Raw genomic sequence first — 24,108 nt, forward strand, 5'->3', positions numbered from 1 at the left:
AGCTTTATAGTTCATGGTAGAAAACCACGAGTTGGTTGATTGCTTTTAGAGAGTGATGTTTAGATCGCATTTGAGTGGTTAAACCTTTACTTGTTGCCCGCTCTTGAAGGCTGAAATTTTTATTTGTTTCGCGTCGAAATGAATAAGCATACTCGTTTCTGAAAAAGTTTTCAAGTCGCACACGGGCGAAAAAAGAAGTTTGATTGGTTAACGCTTATTTACCCAGGTATTCAAAAGGATGTGCTTCCAATTGTCACTTGTTATCCAAGTTTATGAAAAATAATCTTTATGGACTTTTAGTAAACATTTGAGCATATGTGTGCTCTTAGCACTTGTTTACCTAAGATATTCAAAAGGATGTAATTCCAATTGTCACCTGTTGTTCTTGTTTGATTAGAGTATCTTTAAGTGAAAGACTGAGGTATTCAAAAGGTGTGCACCAATTTTCACTTTGTCTTTCGATTGAGAAAAGAATTTCGCGTATAGAACGACTTGACGTTGGATCAAGCGTTTCATTTGATTTTAATTTTGAAAAGGTTTTAATAAAACAGAAGAGATACTTGACGTTGGATCAAACACTCGCATCGATGAAATGGTTTGATTTCGAATGGTTCGAGAGTTTTAAAATGTTTGATTATACAAGAAATTTGATTATTATTAATTAAAAGGTGAGAACTAGAATAACCTGATAATTATAACTTGTCTTCTACAATTTAAATATTAAAAGATTCATTCTAATTAACCTATTACAACAATAATATAGTTAGACTATAAAAAATTAACAATAAAAAGAGATATTATTTAAGGGCTTTTATCTTTGTACTCCTTTCTAACATGACCTACAAACAATAATGACCTACAAACAACCTTATAGTTAAGAACATTACCTAGTACAGAAGAAAAATAAGATATCTCACTAACTCCACCAACCAAAAACATTTTCATTTAATTAATTTCTCAACATATAATGTGATTATCATGAGAAATAATAATTATAAGACAAATTATTATTTATCACTATATCCTTCAACATTCTAATATCATGCTTTAATTTATTGGAGATTAGTGTTTGTATCAAAACATTGACCTGGCAAACTAAACAAGAATACATATAAAATAGTGAGGTTTTTTGTCAGCCAAAAAGACACAAAAGGAACCAAAAAATACTAAGCTATCTCATAGAATCCAAAGCACCAGATACACAATTTCCTCAAATAAAAAGGCACCAGAGATACCAAAAAGCAAAGGGTGACAAGAAACAACTACTTACCTGAATAAAAAGAAAAAGGGTCACCAACAAAATTACTTGGAAATTCAGCATTAGAAATAGAAGCACGAATCACTACAGGATTAGCAACAGGCCAAGCAGCGCTATAGTCATTCGAAATATTCGATGATAGATCTATAGAGGTGGTCGGAGTGAAGGCGTGCGCGAAGGGTATGGTGTTGTCCGTTGATTTTCAGGCCGGAACAACAGTGGTGGTGTCATTTTGATGTAGAGGAAAAACTTGAGGGATGGTGGTTGTTGGAATGTCCTTGTTGTTGTGATGTATAGTGATGATATGAGTTTGTTTATATAAGAGGTTTGTTGGATGGACACTGGTACATGTTTCTTCATGCAACTCTCTACATTTCACTACTTGTAGAATAAAATAGTTCTGACAAATCTTTTCATTTTTCACAGCAATAGTTAACTTTTCAAATTCGGGTTTAAGGTAAATTTCGAATTGCTTTTTCCTCTCCATCAATTTCTTTTTCATCTCCTGAAGTGATTTCTTTCCTTCATGCTACCTTTATATATTCCTCACATTATCATCAAATTTCATGTTCTTTTCCCTTGCATTTTTGAATTTCGTAATATCAGGAAGCAACAATAAATGATTGACATGCAATTTTGCGATAAAATTTTATTTTTCTTTTTTATGGCGTTTCTGATTTTCGTCATATTACTTTGTAGGAATCAATATCGTGCAAATTTGACAACGTTGTTGATATCAATGATTCAAAGGAGATATGATGCCTTGTTGTTCTTATTCTTGATCTATGGAGCGTTGTTAATAGCAAGGGTATAAAACACATTGAAATGATTGTAATGGATGCAAATGTTTGATGCATTATGGTTAGTTTTTTTACGTTTTTTTTACTATACTCATTCGAATACTAATGAAACATGTTGTATTATACTATTTCTATTGTAGGATGATCGAATTCAGGTTTTGATTCGAAGCGACCATACCGCAAAGTGGAAACAACTGTTGGAAGAAGATATGACTTGCATAATAAATAATGGTAATGTGTATGACAATGACTTTCAATGGAAGGTTTGCAATGACATGAAGAAGTTTGTTTTCCTAAGTGGTACAACTGTGAAGCCCATTGAGCTTGGCAATATTCACCCTAAAAAGTTTTTCTTCAAAGAATTTTCTGAAATCCTTAAAGGAGATCGTAAAGTAGACAGACTTGAAGTTATTTCCTTTACATGATATTATATTGATAAAATAGCATCTTGCTCAATATCTTTTTCAATTGTAACCTAATATGTCTTTATTTATCAAATATTATAGGTGTTGTCCATGAAATTAACAATTATCAGTCGAAGTCAGGCGGGAGGAAGATTGTGGTTTCTTTGAGACTGAGGGATTTTGGGTAAATCTGTCATATTCTGTAACATTTGATACTTTTATATATTGAAGTTACATAATTTTAAACTTTCTTCAAAATTATGTATAAGGGAAATATTATAATCTGCAGTTTATGTGACAGTTATGGATCTAAGTTTTTAAGTTACTATCATGATGATATAAAATTTGGATTAATTGTCATTGTTCTGACTAATGCAATGATCAAGGATTGTGCTAAGGTTGTTTCATAGAATCAAAAATACATATTCATAGTATATTATAATATTATTGGATGTAAATAGTATTTGTGCTACTTCATTCAAATCTATTTTTGTAAAATTCTACAGTTTCCAATGGATGGAGTAACTCAAAATTGTTGATCAACGAAGGCATGCCTGTTACCCAGGAATTTTTGTCAAAGTATATTATCTTGGAACTTACATATTTTTTTGTTAAATTTGTTATATAAGTTGAGTATGTTTTTTGTTTTAGTTTTTTATAATACTTGAGGTGTTATTTTCTTTTGGTTACTTGATTCCCAAAAGAATGAGAAGCCTACACAATCCACCCAAACGTTGTCTAACTGGTCTGGTGGAATACAATTTACACCAATTGAAAGGTTTATTTATAATGCCAAATGCATGATCTTAAGAGACTTCTGCAAGTTAAAGCATGTACGCTTTATAAATTGTTATTATATCCAATTTGATTTATAAAGAGAAACTCTAATTGATGTTTATTAATTCACTCTGATATAGTGAATTATTAGGAGACTATATGTGTTACTATAGCTTCGACATTGAAGTTTTTTGTTTTGAAATACGGATGGTTCTATTATAGTTGCACAAAATTCTCTTTAAAATCTCATTCTCCTACACATTCTTATAAATGTGGTTGTGGTGAAGACGTTAAACAGTCTATACTAAGGTTAAATTTCAACCTTTGTATTTCAGTTCGACAGATTTATTATGTCATAATATAAAAATAATTTTAAGATATATTTTAAAATTGTCATAGATATAAGGTTGAGATTTATGTAAGAGATGGAGATGCAAAGTATGGATTTGTGTTCTGGGATAGTGATTGTGTGAATATCATAGGAAAAACAGTTGAAGAGATGCGTAAATCAATGCTAGAGGTATAACTATTTTTATGATTCAATTAAAATTTCTAAATAATTTTACTAATCACGAATAATAACAGTAATTTATCGATAATAATTGTTGTAGGATGGAGAAGATGGTCCTATGGTGTATCCTGATGAGCTTGATTCGCTTTTAAACAAGAAAATGACATTTAGAGTTAAGGTTTAACCAAATTTTAGTCAAGTTTCGGTTCACAAGCTTGATACCAATGAATCATTCTATACTCAGATAGTAAATGACTACATCAATTATGAGGTATAGCGTGTTATTGTTTATTTCAACTTCCACGAATTCATAATTATTATCAATTTCAATAACCATTTATAATATTTCTTTATCACTGTTCAAAATCAGTCTAAACCTCAAAGTCCAAAAGTTGTTGCAAGTGAAGTCAATCCTTAATTAAATTCTATTGTAGGTTACATCTTCTCGCATAATAAATAAGATAATATTGTTGGTGTAAATATATCTTATATTTTTGTATATCTTTATATTTATTCTAACATGAAGAATGCAAAGGTTGTAAGCAGTGAAGAGAATGTTGATTTATCTGCTGTAAGTAAAAATCATTGGCATCTTCGTATGTTATGTTTCTTTCTTTTTTTACATTTATCCCCATTTATATTGTTGATTGTATGTTTATATTTTATGTAGTGTTCAATGTCTGCATGTGGAGAGAATGAACTTGATTTCAACGGTGATGTGACTCCAATTAAAGTGAATTCATCAATTTCAAAGGATGACGATCTTGACTATGACATTGTTGGAGCTACACAATACTCTAGAACCAAACCACCAAAGAAAGTAAAGATTGAGCCGAACAGTTGAAATATTGTCCATCCGTTCAAAGGGCCATTTTAAGTTTTTGGCGTTACCATTTAACTTTTTTCAGAAAGTTGTGTATTAGATGTTTACAATTATTGGACATAGTTTAGTTATCTTTTGAACTATTTCATTACATCATGTTTTAGGGATCTACAATGTTTTTTGAATTATCAGCTATGCAATTGTAATTTTACAATGTCTATCCATTTCTTTGGTTGTTACTTCATGAGATTTCTTTTATCCATTTTATTTTTCTGATTATTTTCTTCAAAATATGTATATGTTATAATCATACGCATTTACATAATATTTAAACTCTCCGAATGCTATAGAGTATTGTTATATAATATGTAATAATACACTGTATTTATAATATCTAATTGCCAAAGATTAATGAATCAAAAAGTCAGTATTGTGATTTATTTATTTGTTTTGTTCCTTTTATTTAATTTCTAATAACTGAATTATAATGTAAAGTTGTTTTTGTAAATATCACTATATAGTGCATCCTCTGTTAATGCACTATATATAATCATATAAAGATATTGTATGCTAATACAATTGTATAACTTATATTGTTATGATGCATATAATGTTGGACGAATTTTAAAGTATCCAGCATACTTTGTGTTGTTTGGATTATAATTATAAACAATTGTTGTTGAATTATTAACTCAAATTAATCTCAAGTATGAATGTAATTGCTGATAACAGCAAAATAATTTGTTTATTAAAATAAGATTCCAATTTTATTTTACTAGGTAAAAAGTTATTACATTATACAATTAATACCATAGATGTTTTTTGACATTAACTAAACTCTAATAGATTGTGCATAGAATAATGGTCTTCACGAGGAGGCTTTTGAGTATATATTCAATATTGGAGTATAGGATAGTGGTCTTCATTATTACGAAAATGATAATTATATAGATATCAATAAAATTTTATAATTTAGAAGATTATGTTTATTATTTATGATCAACCATATTCCTTCTTGAAAAAATATTACAGACAAAGATTTACTAGACAATGGATCTTACCAATGATGATGAAAATTCCAATTTTATACGTAGAATTAAGAGAATGAAGGTTGTAAAGGCAAGAGTAAATAGAATGAATATACTGAGACAGAAGAAACCAAAGAGGATGAAGACTATGAATAAGGAGAATAAATACGGATTTGCTCCACGTGCTGAGCAATGACGTTCGGGTTTAAGGACTCCATTGGCAAACATTTAATCCAATTATTCAACTATTGCCAGTAGTAACATGTTATCACCCATAACCAACAATATTCCATTCAGTTTTACTCAAAATACTCAACACATAACATCTTCCATAACCCAACCCAATACAAGGGACAACTTCAAATTTAAAAAAGTTTTATCCTCTCACATAAACATATTAGGTGTTAATTTGTGAAAGAGATTTGATACCAGATTAACTAATACATATGTTGTTCCTGAGTCAAACATAAATTCTATGACACCTTCTAAAAACAATGATCTGTTTATGGATTCTGAAGATAGCAATTTTAAAGGTAGTTGTATTTTATACCCTGCTTATAGATATAAAATTTATTGTAACAACTTATTGATCGGGTTGGTAAAGTGTTTGGTTTTAATAGGTTATAGTTTAGAGTCAGATGGTTGATCGTATGACGATGTTGATAATAATACAACCGATTTTACAACTAGAACTTCTTCTGAAGCAGGTATTATTATGATCATGTTGTTGTTTAAAATTATAATCACGATTGCATCGAAGATACTGATAAAGGTTTAACTGTGTTTTGTTTTTATTTGTTGAAGGATGTTACTATGACATAGAAGATCCAATTGTTCAATGTCAGGAGTGCGGTGCCAGTATATGGTATCGGGAAAGAAAATATAACATTCGAAATGCTGCACATCCTAAATTTTCAATGTGTTGTGGAAATGGAAAGATTCAACTTACTTTGCTAAAGATCCCACCTAAAGTGTTGCAGGACCTACTATTTGGCAGTGAAGCAAGTGAATCAAGGACGTTTCAACAACACATTAGAATGTACAACATGGTGTTTATGTTTACATCTCCTGGTGAAAAAATGAATATCTGTTTTTATAATGGTAGAGGTTCTCCTATTTTCCATATTCAAGGTCAGTCCTGCCACATAATTGGTAGCATGTTACCATTGCCGGGTCAAAATCCTAAATTTGTGCAGCTCTATGTTTATGATGTAGAGAATGAAATTCAATATAGAATTAATGGAATAAGTTATGTCTTATAACATGGTCTTTCATATTTGCAATGCATATTATGTTTACAGCAATGACAAGTAATACTTGAAATCTATATTTGTCTTATTGGCTTATAGGACAAAAAGTGGAGTTGGCGTCGAGATTGTTTCGAAATTGTCTGAAATGTTGTACGAAAACAATGTTCATGCTCAACCATTTTGGATGGCCAGGGATATATTGAAATAATTGAATGTTTTTGATTTGAAACTTCGTCTTATGTCTGAAATTTGGTATGTAGAGTGATGGAATACAGGAAATTGTATTGGTATTAGGAATATCCAAACTAAATACACTAAAGCAGCCCTTTTATTTTTTTTATTAAATGTTAAAAAGATTAGTTATACTATCACTTCCCAAAATAAATATTAAACCATTTTTTTCATATTGTATTAACTGAAAAAGTTGGATATATAACTTTTTCTTTTGTTCTATTTGGTTTATTTAAGATCAAAAGTTCCTTCACAGAATAATATAATAGTATCATTGTTATTCCGTAATTGAACATCCAAATATATAATACAAATAATCTAACAAGTTCAATAATAATTAGACATCGCACGGGTCCTTTACTAGTTTATAGAGAAAATATTGGATGATGGTCCTCTTCAGGCGCCGCATGGTCTGGATCATATGGACTCCCTCTTTTCTCAAACTCTCCACACAATTAAATGAGAATATCATTACCATTTTTTTATAAATACCTAAGTTACCCTTTTTATTTATTTCAGTATGGAAATGAATTAAAACAAGATCAAACATAACAATTCAAACAAAAATATATAATCAAAATAAGACCGAAATAAGATTGAAATAAGATTGAAATAAGATTGAAATGAAAACATCGATAATTCTATTTAATTATGTTGATTATTCTGACTAAAAAACAAAAATAAAAATACAAAAATGTATAAAATTCAGGCGCAAAAATGCCCGAAAAATTAAAGTGAATACACCAAAATGATCAGCGTGAAATATACTTTCAAAAAACAGACAATTTTTGATCAAATTTAGAAGTGAATAATGCCCGTTTGAAAAGACTCAGGCTGATAAAAATACGATTGTAAACAATGCCGAAAAAATAAAACGAGCATGCCAGGTTGAACTATGCGGACCGTAGATCAATAAAACTGATGTGTGCAAACTCGATTTTGAAATTTTCCGCCCGTTGATTTTATGTACATTTGAGAATCAGTTCAACCGATTTGTTTGTAGATCCGAAAATTTATTTTCATGATCGTGGATTGACTTAAAACAATGCATGAGGCAATGCAATTGACTTAATTTTCGAATTTAAAACATAATGAAAGTCGATTGAATGTCGACTTTTACTAAATTACTGAATGATTGACTGAATTGTGATGCAAATGCTTCGATGAATGATTGCTTGGGGGAAAATTAGGGTATGACAAGTGTCAACCGTTGTGATGAAGTTGGTGGAAATAACTTCAACTCTCTAATAATTGTGACCTAATTATAGAAATATCTCAAGCCTCATCAAGAAAATAGACTCAAGATTAAAGTTCTTATATGATCGAGGTATCTGGAAAAGAATCTTAGAAACCTAAGAGTAATGAAAGAGAGGAAGTGTGAAAGCTCTCCAAGTCATATTTGTCTGAGTGTCCAGAGTTTTATAAAAGTAGGAAGTAACACTTAAGTTCTAAGTCAACTCACACACAAACTTAAAAGACTTTTTCTAATCATTTAACATCTTAAAAACATATTTAAAACCAGGCCAAGTGATTAAGAATTTCTCCACAATCGTTTAAAAGTATTTTTTTAAATTAACTAATCGATTGGAGACTCAAGCCAATCAATTAGAAAAACTTTTTTGAGCCTGTCAGTTGATTGGAGCATTAATCCAATCGATTGGAGAGGGCCTAATCGATTAACCAAATAATTAGGATAACACCTTAATGACTAGTAATGGCTCTCTTTCAAATATTTTCATGTTGGACAAGGTAATCGATTAGAAATAACTAATCCAATTGATTAGGCCTTAAGCCAGTCGACTGACTCATCAATTTTGCCCATAGATTATTTCCTTTTCTGATTTTTTCAACTCCTATATAAAGAAGGCTCGTCTCCTCTTTATTTCACACCACTTTCTAGAGTTTTACATTTTCTTTGGAATTTATCTCTCTATTTTCTCTCTCTAAAAATATATTTTTATCACTTAAGTTGCTTTAGTGCTTTTGAGTGAAACTTTGCTTGTAAGGAAGAATTTTGTAAGTGGTTGAGTTGTTTGTTTAATTATTGAGAGTGTGATACTCTTGAGAAGATTTAGTTTTGTTTGTGAGATAAATCAGTCATAAAATATATGTTTTGATTTATTGTGCTTTGCTAGAAAAAGTTATATTTTTGGTTATTGAGATCAGCCTGAAATATCTAAGAAGATTCGTTAGCTTAGCCTATGGTAAATATTAGACGATAGGCCTAGATCTAGAGGGGGGGTGAATAGATCCCAAGTTAAAAATTTATATGAAAATTTGACTTAAAAAAATTTATGGCACGAAAGCAAGTTTCAGATATTTCTCATATCAAAAATCGTTTAATCGAACCTACTATTGAATAGCCCGGATATGCGTAAAGGTGTCAATGTTATGATAATAATCCATAAGTCGATCAACAACAATTAAGCACAACTAATTGAATAATCTATAATAGTAAAAGTCTATCTCCAATGATATCCACGCACAAAAAACTAATTCAAACAATTTGTCGAACACTTGGTCTGCAAAAAACAAAGTTTGGAATTTTATATGGTGTTTGTTGTTCTAAGAAATCGAATCACAACAAAATGGTTAGTGATAAATACAATAAGCACAAGATTCAAAATGTAATCAAAATTATGATCAAAACTATGTTCATCCGATGATCAAAGCAATCAACAATTTGTGAATCGAAAAATAAAAGAGATAGATATATAGATAGATAGATATAGAGAGAGAGTACACAAGGATTTGTTTAGGCAGTTCCCCAATGGATCTCGTTATGGGTACGTTTTCCCTCAATTCGAATTCGAGTTGAGATACTATTATAATAAATCTTCCTTTGTAAATGTATGTATACAAGAGATGAGAGATCAAATCCCACAAATCTTAAGTTTGTTCTTGACTCTAAGACCTCTAAAAACCTTGATCAAATATTGATCAACTCACTAACATTGTCTCTTCAATTTACCTATTGTTACTACTTTCTTGCACGACCTCCTTGTCTCAAGCCTTTCACCCGACTGAATTAATCTGAAACATGCACTTGTTGAACCCAAGATTTGTCAACACGATCCACCGTTTCACGCTACTCCCTTGCACGACAAACCTAGTCCCAAGGCTTTCACTCGATCGGATCCGAATTGCACAATATTATCTAAAACTTTCAAACCCTAAAGATCTAAGGAAAACCCCACCCTAGTTTCCTTATGTGAATCCCTCAAAGATCCCAACCCAATATTCTCGGTACAACAAACCTAATTAGACATTATCAATCCTAATCTAGATGGCACCCAATCAAAAAATGATTATGTGTAGTTTGATTGTGTGTATGCATATATTGAATTAAATATGATGAGATGCTTTGAAATCCTGGATTCATGTAGGTTTTACTCACTCTACAAACCTTACTAGAGAATGATGCATGTATATGGTATTTATATGTATGTGGCCAATAGAGAGCAAAAGGAATGCAAAAGTAATGAAAACAAGAGTGATTTTTCAACAGTTTTGTTCAATAGGTCGACCTGTACGAGCCATGTGTTGACCTATTAAAGCAATGTGTCGACCCGTCTGAGGTCATGTGTCGACCTATCAAGGCAATATGTTGCCTATAGGTCGGCATGTTTAGTCAGTAAATAAAATAGAACCTTACATGCTTTAATACTGCAGCGTATATGTCAACTTATTCCTACAATGTGTCGACATATGGATTTATAGATGAGCTATGTGTCGACCTATTTCGCCCATGTGTCGACCTGTAATGTGAAATTTTCACGTAAAACCAGTTTTTCATGAATGACATAATATTTTGATGCACAATTTTTTTTCAAACCATTTCCCTAATGCAAGAACGCTAAAATACACATCTAGACTCAGATGATATTGTCCAATATACATAAACACTAATTCCTAGTTTTGACATCATACAAAAACCTATCTAAATAGAAAGATGCACTCACAGTAAGCTATCTTTGGTTGGGGATAAGCCTGTAAAAATATCAAGATAAGATAATATAAAGGTTTGTGGGCATAACCTTCAAAAGCTAAAATTATTTAGTTAGACTCTTAATAAGATCTCTTGGGGACAAGACTAAGCCAACATTCGGCCAAACCTATATAACTTTATGATGCAATCTCTCTAACCATATCCTCTTTAATATTTTCTATTTATTTTTACTACTTTATTTCTACTTCTATTTACTCTTAAGAATCTACTAACACAATTTCAAGTTTAATTAAGAAAAATATAAAAGTAATCGCGAATTTAAAATACCACAATCCCCCCCCCCCCTTCCCCCCTCTCTTGTGTTAAACTCACATGTCTAACCAATGATATCAGAGTCTAACTTCTGTTAAGGACTAACCGTCTCAGGAGAAAAAATGACTTTAAGTTATTCACTAAATAAACTCCCGTTCTTTAATGGAGAATGATATAGTTTGTGGAAAGAGAAAATGAAGTTTTTCATAGAATGGATTGATTGTGGTATTTGAAAGGTTGTGAGTGAAGGTCCATTTGTTCATACACACAAAGTTAATGGTGTTGAAGAAAACAAACCTGAAAAGGATTGGACCAGAGATGATAAAGAAAATGTGAAATGCAGTTTGAAGGTAAAAGTTGGCATCATTACAACTCCTAGTTTTTACGAGTTTATCACTGCGAAATTGCAAAAGAAATGTGGGGCATCCTTCAAATTACCCATGAAGGAACTACTAAGGTAAAGATGGAAAGGTTGGATACATTAACCCATGAGTATGGACTCTTCAAAATTAAACTTGAATATAGCATAAATCAAATGCAAGCACGATTCACCCATATCGTGAGTCATATGAGAACTCTGGGAAAAATATTTTCAAATGAGGAAATAGTTAAAAAAATCTTAGATGTCTAAACCGTAGTTAACAACCCAAAGTCACTATAAGTTTTTAATCTAAGGATGTAGTGACTATGGACACACACACACACTCGTTTTGAAAAATTGCAGGAACACGAGATGAAACTATAAAGAGTTGCTGATGACGAATAAAATGACAAGAAAAAAAAGAAAAACATTGCACTAAAAGCCATAAGCATTAAAGATATGGAGTCAAAAGATAAATAGTGTCAAAGTAAAAGTAATGAATTCATGTTTCGTAGATTCAAAGAACTCCTAAAGCATGAAAAATAAACCTCAAGGCTCCAAAAGCAAAGTGATGAAACTTCCTCGTCAATTCTTACATGTCATCAATGTGAAGAGAAAGAGCACATAATACTAAACTTCCCTAAAACCCGAGAAGAAACCAAAATCAAAGAAATGGCACATATTAAATTGAAACAAATATCAACTTAGCAACTTCATCAATGGAACCATTATCCGCAACTTTCAATGCGCTCAGCAACTTGAGAGACCACTCCAAAACGCATCTTTCAATGCTTGAACTGTACGCAGTTGTAAACACATACTCAAGTTAAGGCGTTAAGTGTGTTTCCTAGTTGTAACTGGTTATGGTGAGCTTCGACCAACATGAAAGGAGTGAAAAAGAAGGTTTGGAAGGTCAACAAAAATAACAATTGAAAATTTAAGGTTCACACTAATGAACTTTAAACAAAATAAGTTTTTCAAATTTTCCATGACTTTTAAACAAAATAAGTTTTTTAGGTTTTCCATTTTCAACAAATATATTAGTAAATTTATTTTCATGTTGTCCTAAAACAAATTATAATTTGCAATGTATCCATCTAGCAATCGTTAAGTGTGTCAAAAAAAAGTGTCAAGTGTCCCTCTACAACAATTTATTTGTTAATAAAAAATATTTAAAAACAAAACTCTGAATGAAAAACATTAAGACAACATTTGTTTAAAAGAAAAGTTTTGAGAAATTAAAAACAAATATTAAAATATTTAGGAGGATTATTGCCTCATATATGTTGGTGCGCAAGAGGAAGAAGATGAAGATGAAGAAGATGGAAGAGAGAGAAAAGAGAGAGAATGGTTTCTGACAAACTCTAACCGAAAATTTGAAATTCTGTTATAATCAGGATTACAAATGAAACTATCTTTCACTATTTATATAATAAAAGTCAAATGAAATGAAACTTAAATTAAACTCAAATGCAAAAATGTGGATTTAGATTACACACTTCGACACCATCCCTTAATCCACATTCAAGACTAAAATCAACAACACCAATTTCATACCTCCAGTGGATAAAGTGTTTAGTCTTGATAGCCTTAGTCAGAACATCTGTCAGTTGTTTCTAAGTGCTACAATGCACAACTTCAATCATCCCATTTTGAACCTGGTTCCTCAGAAAATGAAACTTCGTGTTAATGTGCTTGCTTATTCCATACAACATTGGCTTATTGGCAAGGCTTATAGCTGATTTATTATCAATCATCAACTTCACAAGCTTGCTTACCTTGATCTTCAGATCCTGCAGCAAGTTCAAAATCCATATATCTTGATAAGCAGACAAAGCACCTGCAATGTACTCAACTTCATATGTTGAGAATGCAACTACTGGTTATTTCTTGAAGCACTAAGAAATAGGACCTCCCGGATATTTGAACAGATATCCAGAAGTACTTCTTCTGTCAACTCTGTCTCCACACCAATCAGAGTCTAAATAGCACATCAGCTCTGACACAATTTCAACACCAAAAGGGAACAAAACTCCATACTTCAGAGCCCCCTTAACATACCTCAGTATCCTAACAGCAGCTTGATAATGTGACCATTTTGATTTGTTCATAAACCTACTCACAATTCCAACTGCATAGCAAATATCAGGTATGGTATTACAGAGATATGTCAATGATCCTACTAACTTTTTAAAAGTTATAGCATCTACGTCATCACCATCAACATCAGAATCCAACTTGTGATTTGTTTCAGCAGGTGTGAGTACAGGCTTACAATTCGTCAGCTCAAATCTCTTCAGAAGCTCAAGTTCATACTTCACCTAATGCGAGATTATACCCTTGTCAGAGTACACAATCTCCATTCCTATAAAATGTTTCATATTTCATATATCAGCGATCTCAAACTCATTCATCAACACTTTTTTGAGCAACTCCTTGTTAATAATATGTCATCAACATAAATACACACAAGAATCATATTACTATCAGATATATGTTGAACATAAACACCATACTCCATCTCACATTTTATGAACCCTTTAAGCTTGAAAAATGAATCAATTTTCAGATTCCATGCTCTAGGAGCTTGTTTCAGTCCATACAAGGCTATATGCAACTTGTACACCATCCCTTCCTGATTCTTTTTCACAAATCCAGGAGGTTGTGATACATAAACTTCCTCTTGTAAAGGACCGTTCAGAAATGCATATTTCACATCTAAATGCATCAGAGGCCAATTCATGTTAGAACTTATAGCAATCACCAATCTAATTGTTTCATGTCTAGCTACAGGAGTAAACACTTCAAAGTAATCTAATCCATATTTTTGTAGAAATCCTCTAGCTACTAACCTTGCTTTTATGTTTGTCAATTGATTCATTTGGCTTTAGTTTCACCTTGTAAAACCATCTGAAACTAATGGATTTCTTGTTCTTTGGAAACTCAATCAACTTCCAAGTCTTGTTCCTTCCTATAGCCTCAAGTTCTTCTTTCACGACCTTCAGCCACACTTTCTTCTTGAGTGCTTCTTCCGTACTAACTGTTTCAGAGTCTACCAACATAGGACACTGAATGACTTCTTCTTCAAAGTTTACCTCAATATCTTGCAACATGTCAAACTCTGCAAATCTTCTTGGTATTCGTCTGATTCTTTGTGATTTATGAACTTGTTCATAATCTTCTTCAGATGTTGGAACAGTATCAGATGTTGGATTACCTTCATAGGCCTGGTTACCACCATATTCTGGATCATCATCAGAATCTGGATCAGAATCAGATTCACCTTCAGAGTTTTCTTCAGCCTCAGAGTCCCCTTCAGACTCTGACTCATCTTTTGACTATTCTTCATACTCATAGTCTCTTTAAGAGGAAGATTCTTCTTCTGAGTTTGAAATATCTTCATAAGTTAACTCAAGTGTTAACACTGCACCAGATTTGGATTGAGACTTGTTCCAATCCCACGCTTATGATTCTTTCACAATGACATCTTTGCTGAATTCAATTTTGTTAGGGACAGGGCAATAGAGCTTATAAGAACTTGTATTGTGGTACCTAAAAGCAATATAATTATGCTTATGTCATCCAACTTCTTTTTCTTAGCATATGGGACATGTTTATAACAAACTAAACCAAACACCTTCAAATGGCTTACATTTTGCTTATCTCCGGTCCACTTCTCCAAAGGAACTATTTCATTCAGCTTCTTAGTTGGACACCAATTAAGCACATATAATGCAGTGGCAACAGCTTCGCCCCACAAGGTGTGAGGTAGTTTTTTCTCCTTCAGCATGCCCCTTGTCATATCAAGCAAATTTATGTTTCTTCTTTCAACAAAACCATTGTGTTGAGGAGTGCATGGATCAGTAAGATCATGCTCAATTCCATTCTCCTCACATAAACTTTTGACCTTTGTAGAGTTGTACTCACCTCCACCGTCAGTTCTGAGAATTTGCAGCTTATGGCCACTTTGTTTTTCAGCCTTCACCTTGAACTTCTGAAACTCAACAAACACCTCATGCTTAAACTTGATGAGTGTTACTCATGTCATTCTTGTGAACTCATCCATAAATGACACAAAGTAATTGTTTCCTCCAAGTGAAGATACTTCAAATGGTCTACACGCATCAGAATGCACTACTCCTAAAGCATATTTTGCTCTTGGAGCTACTTCTGATGCAAATGGCAATCTATGTTTCTTACCTTTCATGCATATTTCACATGAGTTATTAGGTTTCACAATATTAAGTATGCCATGTACCAGCTTCTTAGAACTCAGATGTCGTAAGCTTTTGAAGTTCAAATGCCTCAATCTCTTGTGCCACAACTCACTGTCACCTTTAGCACCTTCTGCACTAAGGCATTTAGTTCCAGTTGTCTCCATATTCACCTTGAATGTTTTGTTGCTTCTCTGTTCAGACCGCATAATCAGCTTCTGATCATAATCATACAACTTCAAGAGATTGTCCTTCATAGTAACTGATAAATATTTCTCAATTAGCTGACCTACCCTCATCAAATTGCTTTTCATGTCAGGAACAAACCAAACATCCTTGATCAGAACAATTTTGCCATTCTTCACTTTGACCTTGACATTTCCCATTCCTTCAGCATTCAAATACTTATCATCAGCACATCTGACTTTTGTCATCGTTCTAGAGTCAAGCTTAATTTGCCATCTTTTGTTTCCAATTAGGTGGTTTGAGCAGGTAGTGTTCATATACCATTAGTCTACCAAATATCCACCATTCGATTCATAAGCTATCAATAGAACAGGTTCATTATCAGATTCTCCTCTAGCTATGTTTGCTTCTTCTGATTTCCTTTCCTTGTTTGACCAACAGTCAATAGCAAAGTGACTAAACTTTTTACAACAGTAACATTGAACTTTCTTCTTGTCAAACTTCTCTTTTCCTTTTGATGTTTCTTCTCATCATAATGGAGACTTTTGACTTCTGATAACCATCATGTATCTTCTTGGCCTTAAACCAAGTCTGCTTTTGATTCTTCTTACCAGAAGATACTTTCAGAGTCTGGTCTACCTCTCTTTCAGAGGTTCTCTCAGTCAGACGCAACTCTTGTGCCTCTAAACTGCTTTGCAGCTCTTCAATTCTCATGGTGCTCAAATCCTTAGAATGTTCAATTGCTACAACAATGTAATCAAACTGAGGAGTAAGCAATCTCAGTACTTTCTCAATAATTACTTGTTTAGAAAGAGTCTTTCCATAATATTTCATCTCATTTATGATCAGAATCACTATGGAGATGTAATCGGGTATCTTCTTATTGTTTTTCATGTTGAGATTCTCGTACTGCTTACATAGAGACTGGAGCTTCACATTCTTCACTGATGCATCACCTTCATAGCAACGTACCAGTATGTCTCACGCATCCTTCGCCATCGTCGAATCAACGATCTTCTCAAACACATTCACATCCACACACTAATGAATGTATAACAGATCTTTCTGATCTTTCTTTCTCAACTCTTTGTACGTGCTCCTTTGTGCCTCAGTTGCATTTGCTACAACCGCTACATAACCGTCATTGACAAGATCAAGAACATCTTGAGCGTCAAACAACACAAGCATCAGAATCATCCATCGATTCCAATTCTTTCCATCAAAGACTGAAAGTTTCGTATTCAAGCTATTGTTTCCACTGCTAATCTTCGATCTTGTGCAAAAATGCACTCAGATCTCACTAAACACTCATGTTTCTCAATCCCGCAAAATCAAAAAATATGATTTTGTTATGATTTCGATCGTAAATTCAATGCGAATTCAAGAATCAAAATCGATCACACACGCCTCATCATTCACTTGTGTTTCCCATGGATTACCCGAGCTCTATATGTCAATTATTGGTGCACAAGAGGAAGATGATGAAGATGATGAAGATGGAAAAGAGAGAGAAAAGTTTCTAACGAATTCTAATAAAAAAGTTGAAATTCTGTTATGATCACGATTACAAATGAAACTATCTTTTACTATTTATACAATAAGAGTCAAATGAAATAAAACTCAAATAAAAAAAAAAGTGAATTGAATTACACACTTGAACAATATATAATCCTAACTCCTAATAAGTATTCTTTGTATTGTTCTGTACAGTATTATTTATTTACTCACACTAGAGAGTCCATCAGTGTGATGATTTGCTTACCTTAATTGAAACCTTAATCTTCCTTCTGTATTTAACTTAACCAACCGACATGACCCACTCTCAGTTCCACCCTGAACTCAAACACCATCAAACTATTATCGTATAACAGACACAGTCATTGAAGCAATCCTTCTGTTCTGTCGTGTGTTTTTCATGCTATGTTGTATTCTACATATGATGAAGTGGCCATCATCTCTCTCTCTCCCCCCCTTAAAAAAAGCACATTACTTTGCCTCCTATACCATCCATTTTTCTCTTGTATTTTGACCTACCTCCCCCCACACAAATGCTAAATATTTTTTATACCATATGGCAAAACATCAAAAGCAGGTTCACAAACCCTCTTTCATACTCAACAACTTAAATAAATAAAAACAATAATTAAAAATCAAACCTTTCATCTTATCATCATCATCATCATCATTATCACTTTAACTTTATATCTTATCACACATGCATTGTGATCATCACACAACCATGTTCTATATTGTGATTTGCACTCACTCATAGTTGCATTGCAGATCCAATCCATAATTGGATCTCATCATGATCTTTTCAAATTAACATCAACATTTTTCTTCTATGTGGGAATGGACATTGCAGGGAAAAGATCAAGACAAGGATTTGGAATTCCTATGTGACGACTCTGATTCTGAATTTGAGGTTCCCTTGCCTCTTACCGTCACTTCTCGGGTATTTTTTTTTAATTTCTATTTTAGGGTTTTTTTAGTTCAAAAGTTTGAAGCTTTTTGAGATTGTCTGTGAAATGGTGGAAATGGGTGATGCAGGCTTTGTATATGTTGGGAGATATAACTGCAGGGCCTGCGTTTAGGTTCACGCAATGGCTCCATTTGGTTCGTAAACGCACTTCCAAGTATCGCTCTTCTGGTTTCCCTCATAGCCCTTCAACCACCATGGCTTCTAATAATTCTAGGTTTCTTACTACTTCACATTCTCTTTTGGTTGTTAAATGCTTGATTGAATTGATTTGAATGGTAAAATTAGGTTTTTTAAGGGCAAATTGTTAGCAAAAGGGTCCGGCCTGCTTAGCATTTCCGTTTTTCCCGCAATTTTTTGTGGGGTGGATCAAGATTTTAGGTCCGCTTCCGCCCCGCCCCGTTTTTTTCCAGACTTTTGCGGGTGTGCATAAAAATTTTTAGCCTTTAGGTATGGCTTTGAGAAGTTAAACCTTGTGCCCGTTGTTGATGTTTATATAATCTGTTTTCAGCGTCAGAGACTCGATTGATGATAAAAAATGTGATATGCAAATTGATCAAACAGAAATTAGCTTGTGGGAGAGACTTGGGAAAGCTGCAATGTTGGATATTGAATCAAGCTCCTTTTCTTGGGATGGTCTCTCTTCATTGTACCATACTGAACACAGCAGTAGCAATGAACAATCTGAGGATGAAATCAACAAAGCTCTTGAGGTTCATCAGTTTTCTACACTCATTAATATAATAATTTATGTGCTTACTAGCCGTTCCTTCAATGTTGAGGAGTAAATAGCTAGTAAGTTGATATCTTCGGTACAATTTGCATGCATTCATGCAAACCTATTTGCACCCTACATTATAGTGATTGTGTTGTGTTTTGTATGTAGTGCTAAATTATAGAGACATGTGCATCAATTGTGTGTTTTCTCAATTTCTATCTTAGTTTTTTCCTAAGTTGCGTGCACATAGGTAACCGTGAATTCTGGAGGTGTTGTCTTTTTTGCCTTTTTCAATGGTCAAGGGAGTGCTGATGCTTTTCCGAGAGAGGAAGCAGCTGTTATAAAAATATCATCATCAAGAATGGCAACACAGTCTGAACGCCTTGGATACGAACTTGCTAAGTGGCTAGGAATCCAAACTCCGCAGGTTATTCCATTTGGTTTTTGTAACACAATCACTACGTATTCAAACGTAGGCCATTGACTGTAATTCTACCATATTCATTCTCTTTTCTAATTTGGAGTGTGCAGGCTAGAGTCATTCATAATACCAGTTCAGAATGGCAACAAATAAAGGAAGCTACAGAAAAAGCTAGAGAAGCGGCAGCAAATTCTCAGAATGATGAAGTAGGTGAAGTGACGTGTTTTGAACTTTTGGAAGCTCTAGAGCTTAGCCGATGTCTGTTTTTAATGAGGTATGGTTCAAATTTGATTTTAACATGGTTAGACATCTGCTTGTTAACACAACATCTTTGCTCACTGAGACATTTCCAATAACTTTGTCAATGATTAGCACTATACGTATTTATTTTTATTTATAATAGGGAAAAGAGGTTCTGTACCTACATCATGTGCTACTAAGGAGAAGTATAAAAGTACAGCTACGCACACAAACATACAAATAACTTTTGATTGTTTATTCTAAAGAATTACCATCTTATTGCAGTTATGTACATGGTTCACCTTTGCTTGAAAACATTAGTACCTTTGAGTCACGAGAATCTGCAGAAAAAACATCAGAAGCTCTTGGCAGGGTACTGATGTTGGACTTAGTAATTCGAAATGAAGATAGGCTCCCTTGCCGTGAGCTTAGATGGCGAGGGAATTCTGCAAACTTGCTGTTGGCTGAAAAGATGATCTATGCAAATACAAATACACTAGAAGCAGCTTTGGATTCTGCAATGAATCTTTATAGACCAAAAGTGATTAGGGCACTTCAAAAAGAAAGAAGGTCGAGTTCAGTAGATAGCAGATTGAGTTCCCATAATCCTGGCTTAATATCACAATCCTCCGACCTTTCAGAAGCAGCAGAATCGCCAATGTCCATTGACATAAGCCTTAAAAGTGAAGCATCGGGAGAATTCATGTCTTCTGACCTTAACATTGTAGTCATTGATTCTGGTGTTCCTCGGCGACCCCCTGCTGGAAAACGTGCAAATGATCAGGTTAATTATCCTAAGTTGGTTGAATTGCTAATCAATAGTTCTGAGTATGCATCAAACCTGTTACATGATATAACTGGAGGGAAATTAGGATGTCCTCTACCAGAAAACATGGATACAACTGATATACCTTCAATGCACATGACATCAGTTCATGCCTTTCGTACTGGTTTTCGAGGTGCACTTAGGGATCTACAAGGATTTCATATATTCCTACTCACCCTTCATCAAAGACTTGATACTTTGTTACGATCCTTTATGAACATTATAAGCAAAATATCTTCAGGGGAGTCTGATAGAGAGGACTTGGTTCCTGATTCACCTTCACTGGCTAGTGGTGGTAGTTCTTGCTCTCCAACAAACAATCAAGATTTTTCTGATTCAGAATCACAGAGAACTACTTCAAGGTCACTGTCTTCATGTAATAGAGATTGTAGTGACTTGACTTCTGTGTCCAGAGAGAATTGGCATGGGAAGTTCTCTAAAGGAAATGGGGAGCCACATCGTAATCTCCGTTTGACAGCTAAGCTCCGCGACTTTCATAAATATGCCAAGGTTGGTAGCGTATGACCTTGTCTATACTACTCACATGGTTTTGTCATACTGAATACTATACATAGTTGATTTGGTGAATCTTTTCCATTTCACTTTTCGGATGTCACAGTTTACAGAGTTCCACAATTTATAATGATTTTCAGGTTGATGCTGAATCTAGTAAAGAATTGGAACAGTGGAATGAAATGCTTAAAAATGATGCCGTCAAGCTATGCCAGGAGAACAATTTCAATACAGGATTTTTTGAGGGTAGTGATAACAACAGCGTTGTTGATGCATATGAACTGAAGGTTAGTTTCTCTTCAGAAGATTCAAAATTGAAATATATTAGGCTCCTTTCACTTACGAGGGGTTCCTATTTGTGATGCATTATCCTTTCAACCTTCAGGTCCGGCTTGAGCATATTCTCGAGAGAATTGCATTAATATCTGATGCTGCAAGTACCGAGAGACCGTCTGCTGTTACAAGCTGTCTGTTCATCGGTGGGGCACTGGCTGCAAGATCTGTATACACTCTACAATACTTGGGAATTACACATATTTTGTGTTTGTGTACAAACGAAATTGGACAATCCGAAACTCAATTTCCTAATATATTTGAATACAAAAATTTCTCCGTAAGTTATACAATATATTATTTTTTATTACAATTTTTCTTTTAACATTAGGTTATCTCAGGGATGTATTCCTATTAATTTTATTTATCATCCCATTTGAACAGGTCTATGACAGTGAAGATTTTAACATCACCACCGTATTTGATGAAGCGTGTGATTTTATAGATTGTGTTGAACAAAAAGGTCAGAAAATTTTAGTCCATTGCTTTGAAGGAAAAAGCAGAAGTGTTACATTGGTCCTTGCTTACCTAATGCTCAGGAAGTAAGTAAAATTGTGCTGTTTGATATTTAAGGCCTGTTTGGATTGATTTAATTGAATTTGTTTGCTGGCATAAGCATCCGTGAATCCGTTTGGGAGAAATTATGGAAACAGCTTATGACATGGCCATAACATAAGTTGTTTCCAGCTTATATTCATCCCCTCTCTAGAAAAGTTGTCAGAGAATAATTTATACATATAAGCATAATTAAGTTGTTTATCAAACATGGCCTTAAGACTATCACTATTGAGGCAGTTTTGAAGTGAAGGCTTTACTTGTGCAGGAAGTATACTTTATCAAAAGCATGGCAAACAATGAAACAAGTTCACCGTCGAGCACAGCCAAATGATGGTTTCGCAAAGATCTTACAAGTATTGGATCAGAAACTACATGGGAAGGTTTCATTGGAGTGGCAACAGAGGAAACCAACAATGAAAGTCTGTCCCATCTGCGGGAAAAATGCGGGGCTAAGCAGCAGCTCGCTAAAACTACACCTGCAGAAATCGCATAGAAAACTGTCATCTGGTAGTGTAGATAGTGCCATGACAATGGAGATTCAAAAGGCATTAACAGCTTTGAAGATTAGCCGAAGTGGGAGCGTTAGCCCCACTCAAAGGTCGTCTCATTCGATAATAGATCAATAGAAACTACTAATATCTTTCCTTACAGTTTTTCATTTGTGAATTTTGTAAGTAAAACATAGTTTCCAAAGTAAATAGTATATGATATTGAGTTTGAAATTTATAAAAAAAAATGACGAACTATCAAGATGGCTAACTGTTAGCTACATAAATTTGTTTCTGTTTGTATCAATTTAACTGTGATGTCTTGTTCTTATATATGTTCATGTTTTATATTGATTAGGGGAATTGTTTGATTTTAGTTTGTTTCTCTCTTTGAGAAATTTTGATTTGATTAGTGAAATTGTTTGATTTTACTTCTAATTATTCTATTAATTTTTTATTAAATAGATAGCGGCGAATATAAAGTATACAATTCTTACGACCTAGTTGACCCTCGTGATGAAACTAAATATCCACCACATTTCTAAAAAAAAATCAATTTCTGTTTGATGTGTGGAACCAATTCACCATAGTGAAAGGTGATGAGAAAAAAAAAAGTTAAATGTCAATACTATATTCTTAATTAAGTATAATAATTGAACAAATTGTATTCAAACTTATCTAAGAATATAGACCGCTTGATAATGGTAACTCAACCAAACAAAAGAATAAAACACATTATAAAAGGGAAGTAGTTTGTTTGCCAAGCTATTTTAAATTTGATCAAGAAGCATGTCAAACACAACTTGTGAAAACATTTGTGTGTGTTAAGCTTCCATTTCATTTTGTGGAGAATGAAGAGTTTAAAAAGTTATTAATCATCTTGCTGTCTTGGAAGGAGAAATTGAAAAAAATATCTTACAAAATTGTGGGAGAGTTTGTTTGACCACTGACACTTGTACTTTAACTCAAAATTTAAGTTACATGAGTTTGATTGTAAATTTTTTGGACAGTGAGTGGAAGATTCATAAGAAAAACATCAACTTTTGTCAAATCATTGGACACTCATAACAAATAATTAGAAAATACGTTGACAATTACTTAAGAAGTTGAGGTTGAGTCAAATTTTGACCATAACGATTGATAATGCTTTGACAAACACCACTATGATTAAGTATCTTAACATAAGAATGTGGTCTTGGAGTAATCTTGTTTTAAATAGAGAATTTGTCTGAATGCGTTGTTATGCGCATATCTTGAACTTAAATGTGAAATCAATATTTAAAGAGGATAAAAGTTGCATAAAAAATCATTCAAGCAGTTAAATATGTCAAATCTTCTCCAAGTAGACTAGCCAAATTTATAGAATGTGTAGTACTGGAAAAAGTTACATACAAAGGTTTTGTTATCCTTGACGTTGAAATCAATAGG

At 33.3% G+C, this 24,108-nt stretch overlaps 2 protein-coding genes and 1 long non-coding RNA gene across 4 annotated transcripts; all 3 read left to right on the plus strand.

Annotated features, from left to right (window-relative positions):
• The first annotated feature begins 1,679 nt into the window (after positions 1-1,679).
• LOC127108126 (uncharacterized) lies at positions 1,680-2,750 on the plus strand. Its single transcript, XR_007795960.1, has 3 exons — positions 1,680-1,715; positions 1,958-2,119; positions 2,199-2,750. It is a non-coding gene; the product is annotated as an uncharacterized LOC127108126 (long non-coding RNA).
• Positions 2,751-3,258: 508 nt separating this feature from the next.
• LOC127102108 (uncharacterized) lies at positions 3,259-7,059 on the plus strand. The gene is made up of 10 exons (XM_051039523.1): positions 3,259-3,295; positions 3,413-3,548; positions 3,639-3,759; positions 3,851-3,928; positions 4,277-4,321; positions 4,421-4,570; positions 4,738-4,775; positions 6,034-6,134; positions 6,406-6,640; positions 6,951-7,059. Exons 1-10 carry the CDS (start codon positions 3,259-3,261, stop codon positions 7,057-7,059), a joined length of 1,050 nt encoding a protein of 349 aa, XP_050895480.1.
• Positions 7,060-17,820: 10,761 nt separating this feature from the next.
• Positions 17,821-23,013, plus strand: LOC127106014 (dual specificity protein phosphatase PHS1). 2 transcript variants are annotated; one of them, XM_051043289.1, is made up of 11 exons: positions 17,821-18,196; positions 18,470-18,559; positions 18,655-18,800; positions 19,095-19,296; positions 19,552-19,728; positions 19,833-19,996; positions 20,248-21,298; positions 21,442-21,588; positions 21,687-21,914; positions 22,019-22,176; positions 22,458-23,013. In XM_051043289.1, exons 1-11 carry the CDS (start codon positions 18,176-18,178, stop codon positions 22,816-22,818), a joined length of 2,745 nt encoding a protein of 914 aa, XP_050899246.1. In that variant the 5' UTR covers positions 17,821-18,175; the 3' UTR covers positions 22,819-23,013. The 2 variants fall into 2 exon arrangements, with proteins under 2 accessions (XP_050899246.1, XP_050899247.1); XM_051043290.1 differs by lacking the exons at positions 17,821-18,196; positions 18,470-18,559 and having other exon boundaries at positions 19,148-19,296.
• Positions 23,014-24,108: the final 1,095 nt, after the last annotated feature.

Source organism: Lathyrus oleraceus, chromosome 7 (genome assembly GCF_024323335.1).
Source record: "Lathyrus oleraceus cultivar Zhongwan6 chromosome 7, CAAS_Psat_ZW6_1.0, whole genome shotgun sequence".
Lineage (NCBI taxonomy): Eukaryota > Viridiplantae > Streptophyta > Magnoliopsida > Fabales > Fabaceae > Lathyrus > Lathyrus oleraceus.